Source organism: Poromitra crassiceps (assembly GCF_964638095.1).
Source record: "Poromitra crassiceps genome assembly, chromosome: 6".
Classification (NCBI taxonomy): Eukaryota; Metazoa; Chordata; class Actinopteri; order Beryciformes; family Melamphaidae; genus Poromitra; species Poromitra crassiceps.
In genome coordinates, this window is record NC_139627.1 from 3,355,776 (window position 1) to 3,365,775 (window position 10,000).

Here is a 10,000-nt window from a genome sequence, read left to right on the forward strand (position 1 = left end):
TGGTAGAGCAGCAACACAAGCTGGTCTGTTTCTCTGCCAACTCGACACCCACCCACCCACCACCCCCCACCCAGTCCACTCTCTCTGCTGTCTCTCCTCTGATTAATTCACATGCTCAGACACGGCTCCCCTACTCCACCTTATCCCCTCTTCTTTCTCGGCTTCCTTCGGCCCGTGCTCCTTTCGTCGACGAAAGGCGATTTTCAGGCATGCACGATATATCGTCCGTCATATCGGTATCAGCAGATGTCTTTTTTTTTTTAACAAATCGCCATCGGTCCGATGTTGTAGTGTTAATATCGGTTATCGGTATCGGCCAAAAATCTTCACATTGAGAGGAAACTATGCAGTGAATCTATGATTTATGGGCTTTTCTAAATGTTTTGGAAATAAAGAAATGTATTGCTTTTTCAGATTGACAGTGTTGACATGTGTTTTTAAGTACACGGTTCCCACAGGTCCTTGAAATCCTTGAAAGTTTGTGAATTTGAAAGGGTTTTTCCTGCATGGACAATTTCAAGGTGGCCGCCTTCGCGCCGCCTCCAGCTCTCGACAAGTGAAAATAAAATATGTTGGAACAAGCGCTGCAGTCGGGGATTTCTGTCATTTGCAATTGCAACTAACCGCACAGTTGAGAAGTGTTCACACATTCAAGCCTCCCTCTCTATTTAATTGTCTGAGCCTGCTAGTTCTCATTATAAACATTCTCAGTGTTGTAGCAGTAATTAACTTCCATGTCTCAAACTGCCTTTAAATTTGGGGAATTGGGACTTGAAAGTCCTTGAATTTGATGTTGAAGGTGTGGGAACCCTGTAAGTATGTACAAAATCGGATTATCATAGAAATGTGTTTTTAATACAGATATCAACATAGGTCAATATCGGTTATCGGCAATGTTAATATCGGTATTGGCCAACATTTTCACATCAGAGCGTCTCTAGTAATTTTGGCCTTCTGTGAATGATTAATGCAGTGATACTCAACTTTCAATGATGTATGGTGAGAGATGGGAGAACATGCAACAAAGTCCAGATTTGAACCCAGGTCTGCAAGGAAAGAGCCTGATACGGTCCTCACTCAAACCTCTTGAGCCACCGCAGCCCTGCTGCTGAGGAGAGGCTGCACTATGAACCCATGGACTTTGACTCTTAGGGTCAGCTTACCAAGTTAAAGGAGAATTTAGTTTTTTTTTAACCTGGACCCCTCTCCTCACATTAATTATGATCTGACGACTCACCCAGTGATCTCCGCAGCTTTTCTGGCCGTCAATACTCTCCAATCCAGTCGTAAAATAGAGCTCCGTGGGGGCCAAGTGGCAGCCTGTCTTTCCTGCATCTAAATAGCCAGTTTTATTCCCGTTTTCGCCACATATCGTCATAATCTCATCCCTCAACAACCACCAGACTGATATTTCCTCCTGGGCTGTTTCCTGGAGTCTCGCAGGGATCAAATTACCTCATTCGTGATCTCGGTCACCAAGTTTCGTCAAGTCCCGCGATACTCTTCCCTCTGCCTGTCACCATTCAAAACTGACTGAGGCTCGAACCCACGACCGCAAAAGTGGCTGAGGTCTCAATATTGCCGGGCAGCAAGCCTACTCTCTGTGCCACCAAGTCAGACACATTGAATGAGGTTTCCTCAGGGCTTTAAATGACTCTTTCCTCTGGCTGTTGACATTGAAAACTGACTGAGGATCGAACCCACAACCTCAAAAGCCACTGAGCCTCAAACGCACAAGCGCCAAACTGCTAGACAGCAACCAAACTCTCTGAGCTAGTGGGTCATAGTGATTCAAACTAGAAGATTAAAGTATAGTCTTTATGCATCTTAAAATATGTTTTGAAGGGACCTTTTAAGTTGAATAGTATTTGAATTATATTAATATGACGTGAGTTTCTATTCGCCTTGCACAGAAAACCTTTTACTTTTATACTCGAGTACATTTCAGAGCCTGTACTTTTTTTCCTTTTACTTGAGTAGGCTAATTAAATTGAATCAGTACTTCTGCTTTACCAGTCTTTTTTTACACAAATAACTGTACTTCTACTTAATCAGAGCAACGCTGTGATTAAATTTGGAATTACAAGAAAAAATTCCAGTAGACTATTGTGACACCTTGCCCTAAAGCCTAAAGAGTTCATGTGGAGTGGCACCAGAGTTTTAGCACAGGTTTAAGCAACCACCACCCAAGCTAAACGTCCTGATTGTACCTGAAGGAAGCCTCACTTTCATGTGGTCGAGAGACATAGAGAGACAGTGAGAGAGAGCGAGACTAAGAGAGTTCGGCCAAAATCCCGCTGTAAAAAGTTTGACCTGTCTGGTTTTTAAAATGTTACATTTCAGCTGTCAATCAACATAAAGCTGGTGTCTGTGTGTGTGGTGGTGGCAGCGGAGCAGGAATCGAACCCACAACAGGTAGACTGTTGGTTCGATTCCCGATGGAGGAGACATATTACAGCACTGCCCTGTCTTTAACATCACCAGCGTAGCGCCTCCTACAGGCAGATACACAGAGTGACACAGCGCCTCCTACAGATCCACAGAAATGGACACTGTGGACAGACTGCAAAGAGATCCAGACATGTCATATACTGAGTCTAGAGCAGTTTTTCAAAAAGTTATTTTTACACATAGCAGCTGATACTGCACAACACAAAACATACTTCCGATGTCAGTAAAATTTAAACTCTGTGGTTTTCTGTCTCATAACCCTCAGCTCATGTATCTGCAGAGGTCAGGGGGGGAGAACATCCCCCCCCTTAGATCCAGGCAGTGCCAGCTGAACGGGATTAGAACCCACAACCTCTGGCCCCGGTGTCACTGTGTGTATTATTCCTTCACACCACCAGCTGCCCTTCACACTCACAGCTCTTCTCCGGGCGCTCTTGTCTCTTCCCTCTGCCTGTCACCATTCAAAACTGACTGAGGCTCGAACCCACGACCGCAAAAGTGGCTGAGGTCTCAATATTGCCAGGCAGCAAGCCTACTCTCTGTGCCACCAAGTCAGACATATTGAATGAGGTTTCCTCAGGGCTTTAAATTACTCTTTCCTCTGGCTGTCGACATTGAAAACTGACTGAGGATCGAACCCACAACCTCAAAAGTCACTGAGCCTCAAACGCACAAGCGCCAAACTGCTAGACAGCAACCCAACTCTCTGAGCTAGTGGGTCATAGTGATTAAAACTAGAAGATTAAAGTATAGTCTTTATGCATCTTAAAATAGGTTTTGAAGGGACCTTTTAAGTTGAATAGTATTTGAATTATATTAATATGACGTGAGTTTCTATTCGCCTTGCACAGAAAACCTTTTACTTTTATACTCGAGTACATTTCAGAGCCTGTACTTTTTTAACTAACGTTATGCGCAAAAATGATTATATGCCGTGAACATTAGGCAGTTATCGCCCATTATGTATTTTCATCAACTTGTTTTCAGACTGCATGTCGTGATAGTTTGTTGAATGTTAATGCGATTCACTTAAGGCTATAGCTCAGACAGTGAAGTGCAGCTGTGTGGTTAGTTTTCACAACTCCCCATTGTGTGATCAGGCCCAAATTCGCCCCACCCCCGCCCCCTCTCTACTTTACACCCGGAGGTGCTCCACATGTATGAAAGCAACATGCCTCATGTCTGAAAGGGTTAACTTCACGTATCGCCCGGGTCAGGCTCAGGGCAAGCAACTGACCCGGAGTTCATGTCTGAAAGTGGCTTAAGTGTGTTCTAATGCAATAAACAGTATTTTCTATAGTGGGCGCAGGATCTCCTAATAAAACAGAGGTCATCTCTCTCTGCCTGTGCTTGTTGCAATATTTTCCTTTTGATTGTCTGGGCAAGACTCATGTCTGAGTGCCCACCCCTGCCCATAGCTGAAATCGGCACTGGGTAGCTTGTATAGTTTCCTAAACTACATATTCTTTCCCAGGGTAAATGGCCTGCATTTATATAGCGCTTTTATCCAAAGCGCTTTACAATCAGTAGGTAGTCTACACATTCACCCATTCATACACCGATGGCGGCAGGCTGCCACGCAGGGTGCCTACACACCATCGGGAGCAAGGAGGGTTAGGTGTCTTGCCCAAGGACACAACGACAGCAGCTGGGAGGGAGCGGGGATCGAACCGCCAACCCTTGCGTCATTGGCCGACCCGCTCTACCTCCTGAGCTAAAGCCGCCCCACAGGGTAGCTTTGCCGTAGTTCGAACTACTTCCATGGTGAAGTAGCTGGTAGCTTCCTAAGCTACGCTTTCAAAGTAGCTTCCTACAACAACACTGCTTACAACCAAGGCAGAAACTTCCTATGATGGCCACCGGTGCTGAGCCTGCAGCGAGGGAAGTCCCAGCAGAGCCTTCCTGCCTCACTGTCTGTAAACTCTCTTCTCTTTGAAGGAGGAGGGGAGCTGGGCCCGCTTTTTTTGGTCCTTTATGTGTGTGTGTGTGTGTGTGTGTGTGTGTGTGTGTGTGTGTGTGTGTGTGTGTGAGTGTGTTTGTGTGTTTGTGTGTGTGTGTGTGTGTGTGTGTGTGTGTGTGTGTGTGTGTGTGTGTGTGTGTAGGAGGAGGGTCGGGTTTATCCCCACAGGCAGGCAGGGAGGCCTTGGCCTGCGGCTGAACCTCACACACTGACAGCTGGTGTTGACCTGAACTCCGCCCCCGTGGGTCGGCTCCCCTTGACACACACACACACACACACACACACGCACAGACACACGCACACACACACACACACACACACACAACCACACACACATCAGGAAACTGCTATAGAAGTAGGAACCACAAACACCTGAGGAGAAGGCACATTCATTGTCTCTTGCACGAACACACCCCATACACACACACACACACACACACACACACACACACACACATACACAGTACTCACACACACACACACACACATACAATACACACACACATACAGTACACATACAGTACACACACACACACACACACACACACACATACATACACACTCGCACACCAGAGAGAAAAGGAAAAGCAGAGGAATTTCTTTACGATTTATTTCACCATGTGGTGAATAGAAAAATAGGATGAAGACAAAACTTTGAAGGGAAATCTAGAGACCATTTTGTTTTTTTAATTCATTGCTTACAGTTAAAAAAAAGAATCCATAACAAATGAATTTGCATTAAGAGCTTTTTGTTTGTGCCTTTCTTTTCCCTGCAACCAAGAGAAAACAAAGTAACGCGTTCTTTATCTTTGGGATCCATCTCAAGGGATAATTATTATAATAACATATCATAATCTGCTTTATTCTACTACATCAAAAGTCCTATAAATATTTTTTTCCTCGTATTTATATGCTGAAGTAGCATTGAAGATTGGGGGCTTCTTTTTAATATTACACTTAAAAAAAATGGCAGAACAAACAAAATAAAAAGAACAAAAAAAGTACCACCAAGTCACATTTTTCAGTAAAGAAAAACTGTATTCGTGCAACTACATTGAACAAAAGAAAAAGTACCACGTATTTAACCTTCAGGATATTTTCATCTTAAGCGTGATTCTGTACAAGTTTGCATGTGTTTAAATTCCACCTCCCACAGTAGTCAACACGCGGGCGTGTTACGACAGCGGCCCCACACACCAGAGCCACCGTGGATTCGTCATTGAAGCGTTTGTATGTCGGGTGCGGGTCAGGAAAATGACAACCGTAAACCAGCACCCGACCCGTGGTACCGGCCATCGCCTCAAGTAAGAGTCCATCATAATGAGGCACTAGCCTTAACGTTTCCCCCCTACTGGACCATGTCTTCCTCTAAGACCATTACGCAAAAACAAACAGCAGAAACTTTTTTGTGAAGCATGGGTCCAATTCCACACATCCGGTCATCTTTGGTATTGGGACAGTGGAATGCATAGTTGCAGTGATGAGAGGGAGGGAGTGGGTCAGATCTTATTAGTCCTGCTCGGCATATGGTTCAACTCCCTCCCGCCTTTTCCGAGCCGCCGGGCCTCGGGAGACGGGGCGGGGCGGGGAGAGGAAAGGGGGAGGAGGGAGAGAGAGAGAGAAGAGGGGGAGGAGGAGGAGGAGGAGGAGGGGGCTGAGTTCTGCAGAGCTTGTGGTGGTGGTGGGCCCAGTGAGAGAGAGAGAGAGACAGCGAGCCGAGCTTCCTCCAGCCCAGGAAGGAAGGAAGAGTCTTCTAGCGTCTGACTGTCTGACTTGCAAGAATGTCGTATTTGTGGCGGGTCCTTCGCTCCTTTTTTTGGCAGGCTGTCTGTGACCAGCTGTCTGCTTCCTCTCCTCCTTTCTCCTCTCTCTCTATTCCTCTTGTCACTTTCGCGCGCGTCCCCCCTCCAACCCACTTTCTTTGGATTCTGCTCGGCTACAGCCACTGCAGAGACACTCCGGAAGCCGATTGGTTCGCCTGATACGGTCCATAATCGTCCGGGTTCTCTGATACGGTCGATATCGTCCGCTTCTCTTCCTGGATCCCAGTCCAATATTTCCCATAAAGTTTCAGTCTCAGCTTGAAGGTACCAAGGCGGAGGAGAGGGGTGGGCGGTGGGGTTTGAGGGGTCGGGTACAGTCTGGTAAATGAGGTCTTGGAAGTCATAAATAACCTCCGGTTCAGTTAAACCCCTTCCCTTCCCCCTTTGCTCGGGCCTTCCTACTTGGAGTCGAGGGGCAGGGTCTCTGCCCTCCACATCCCCAGGATGCACCTCTCCTACGAAGGGCTCTTGGCCTCGTATCCTCCTCCCGCCGCCGCCGTGGAGCCGTTGTTGCCGTTGTTGCCGTTCTCCTGCTTGGGGGTGGAGGAGCGCCCCGGGGGGGTGCGGCCGCTGTACGGGGAGGAGCTGCTGCTGGCGGCGCTGGCGGGCCGGTGCGGGTGGGACAGCGAGAGGGGGGGCAGCGGGGTGTCAGACGGCGTGGTCAGGGGGTCCCGGTGGTGGTGGTGGTCCCGCTCGGGGGGGCGCAGGGCGGCAGAAGGCGGCAACGGCAGAGCCAGCGGGAAGCTGGTCATGTAGAAGATCCTGCCAAGGCGGCGCGCCACCTGAGGAGATGGGAGGAGACACCATATGACTGTCAGCATGAGCCAGGCCAGCGTTTGATAATGAAAACGATGCTGTGTTTTAGACAGAGAGAGAGAAGAGAGAGGGAGGAGGGCTACCGTCTACGGGACAGGCTAGCTTAAGGAAATCAACTATACTACACTAGTATTTTGTCTCGGGCAAATCCCACCGAGAGAAACACACAAACGTACGTACAAGCGCACAGTTCATCTACCCCGTTTTAGCACACACTCCTCATGAGTCAGTCCACATGCTCACAGCCCAGACACACACGGGGCACCTGGGTCCAGGGCACCCGGGTCTGTGGTGGTGGTGGTGTGTACCTGCGAGCGGATCTTGAGTGCAGGGCCCAGCTTTAGTCCCATGGTGCTGAGCAGGTGCTCCTCCGTGAGCAGCGGTAAGGTCTCTCCGTCGATGGCCTGCTCCCGGAACACCTGGCAGAGATACAGCTGCTTCAGACCACAGCCCCCGCCATACACACACACGCAGACGCACACGCACGCGCGCGCACGCACACACACACACACACACACATGCACACGCACGCACGCACACACACACACATGCACACGCACATGCACACGCACATGCACACACACACACACTACCCACAAACACACACCTATAGCTACAACCTACAAATAGAGTTCTACTCCAAAACGCTGTTTATATCCATTTTGGGGTGTGAGTGTGTGTGTGTGTGTGTGTGTGTGTGTGTGTGTGTGTGTGTGTGTGTGGTGGGGGTATTAATATAAAGTCTTATCATATTAAGTGTTTTATCAACCATGTGATTGAGCAGCTGAAAATATAGCGATGGGGATTTATAATCTTCTATTGATGCCAATATCAATTCTGCTTAATATCGTTCCGATTCTTTAAAGTCACGTCCTCTTCAGGGTTAGGCGTACGAACCAAGGGATTTTTCACCATTCATTTTTCCATCGATATTTCATAAAATGCTTGTTATAAATGCAAGTTTTCAGCAGCGTCGATGCAGAGTTTGGCGTCATGACGCACGGTTGTTTGTGTAAGAGACTGTTCATCACTAAAACAAACGGATCACCTCGGAGGCATATGTGATTCCGAGTGATCGGACCATTTGGAAACGGTTCTAAACGGTTCTGGTTCTCCATTCCCATCCCAAATTGAAAAGTACTCAATTTTGCTTTCATATTTTTGCCATTTTTAATTTTGTAAGAGATGGGGGGTCATTTTGCTCACATGGTGGATCTAATTTTTGGAACAAAATTCTTCAAATATCAGCATACGCGCGCGCACACACACACACACACACGCACACGCACACGCACACGCACACGCACACGCACACGCACACGCACACACACACACACACACACACACGCACACGCACACGCACATGCACACGCACTCACACACACACACACACACACGCACACACACACGCACACACACTCACACACACACACGCATTCACACCTAGAGGGATATGTACATTCACACAGCCTACCAAATGTGGACATGACCTCAAACCCACATGCAGTCACACACATTCACAATGAACTCTCAAGACACACGTTTCACTTTCCCTCAAGCAGCATAAAACTGATCGCCTAAAAGCAACGACAGATGCCCTTGAACTATGAATTATCTCCTTGTCAATATTCTTCCATGATTGGTAGTCAGCCTACCCCTCCCTGCCCTCTACACCTCTCTCTCTCTCTCTCTCTCTCTCTCTCTCCCTGCCCTCTACACCTCTCTCTCTCTCTCTCGCTCTCTCTTCTCCCTCGCCCCTAGGTGCTCACCTGGGTGTATTCAGCACACCCGGCCAGGCTGCTTATGAAGCCACACACGTCCTCCACGCTCCACTTGCTGATGTCCTCCACAGGGTGTGCTGTGGTCGAGTCCTCCCCGTCCATGAAAACACCTCCCATGGAACCTAGCAGAGGCAGTGGAGGAGACGTGTGAGCCAACATCAACAGTGTCCTGTAATAAACACACATAGCAGGTCTAAAGACCGGAGAGCCTGCCTGCTGCAGCCAGCCTCTCCCCCCCCCTCCCCCAGTGATGCAGAACCTGAAAAATGTGGGTTTACACAGTTTTTGGTCAAATAAATACATAATATTTAGGACAAGCAGGTCCGATTTGGGTCAAATCTTGAATTATTCTGTCAAGAAGCTTCGTACGGAGCCCGGGAGTGGCCACTGGGAGGGAACGGATTGTATCTCGTGCGACATAAATATGTCATGGACACGATTTACTGTAACGTGAGCACGATATTCTACAAGCTCTGATTTTATTTTCTTCATGCGCTCGAGATAATTCTTCCCTGGTTCAAATGAGTCCTCGTTTAGGTTTTTTGCCAAAACGCGACCTGGAAATATTGATATTGTGCTCTCAATATATAATACATGTGCTCTCCCTGAGCTTATAGAGTCAGTGCACATATTGGTGATTATATTAAAAGGTGGCGCTCTGGCGCCGCCCTGGGTGTGTTGCAGCAACCTGATTGTGTTTTGGCCTGAAGGTTAAATATGTTTGTTTCAATATTTGCCTATTCAGTGTAAACAGACAATGGATATCAGCATACCTTTTAAGTTGCATTATTTTTTCCTAAACTACAGATTTACAGAATCGAGGGAACCAAGTGTATCTTGTGCGCAAAAAATGGACTAGAACGTGTCTGTGCACGTTACAGTAAATCGTGGACTCAATAGAACTTTTTTCTCTCCTAATGACTAATCACATAGCAAGCATGCTGAGGCTGGGTCAAACATAGTGAATTTAGGACAGGAAGGTTTGCGTCAGTAACTCACTTTTCTGTCTTTAACTGCTGATGGTGACAACCAATCAATGGTATCAGTATGGAGAATCTATGGTGTGTGTGTGTGTGTGTGTGTGTGTGTGTGTGTGTGTGTGTGTGTGTGTGTGTGTGTGTGTGTGTGTGTGTGTGTGTGTGTGTGTGTGTGTGTGTGTGTGTGTGAAC

The 10,000-nt window shown here is 47.5% G+C and overlaps 2 protein-coding genes across 2 annotated transcripts in view; one reads left to right on the forward strand and one right to left on the reverse strand.

Moving 5' to 3' along the window:
* The window catches only part of noc2l (NOC2-like nucleolar associated transcriptional repressor), a 30,716-nt gene extending 30,222 nt beyond the window's left edge, over window positions 1–494 (forward strand). Inside the window, exon 18 of the mRNA XM_083638365.1 lies at window positions 1–494. This exon is cut by the window's left edge and continues 651 nt beyond it. The gene's annotated coding sequence lies outside the window, so the exon portion shown is untranslated.
* A 6,195-nt stretch (window positions 495–6,689) lies between these two features.
* Window positions 6,690–10,000, reverse strand: part of samd11 (sterile alpha motif domain containing 11) — a gene marked incomplete at both ends in the record, with an annotated part of 11,133 nt that continues 7,822 nt past the window's right edge. Inside the window, 3 exons of the mRNA XM_083639249.1 lie at window positions 6,690–7,016; window positions 7,359–7,469; window positions 8,820–8,953. Of these exons, the coding sequence (XP_083495375.1) occupies window positions 6,690–7,016; window positions 7,359–7,469; window positions 8,820–8,953 (572 nt within the window). The remainder of the gene's footprint in view (window positions 7,017–7,358; window positions 7,470–8,819; window positions 8,954–10,000) is intronic.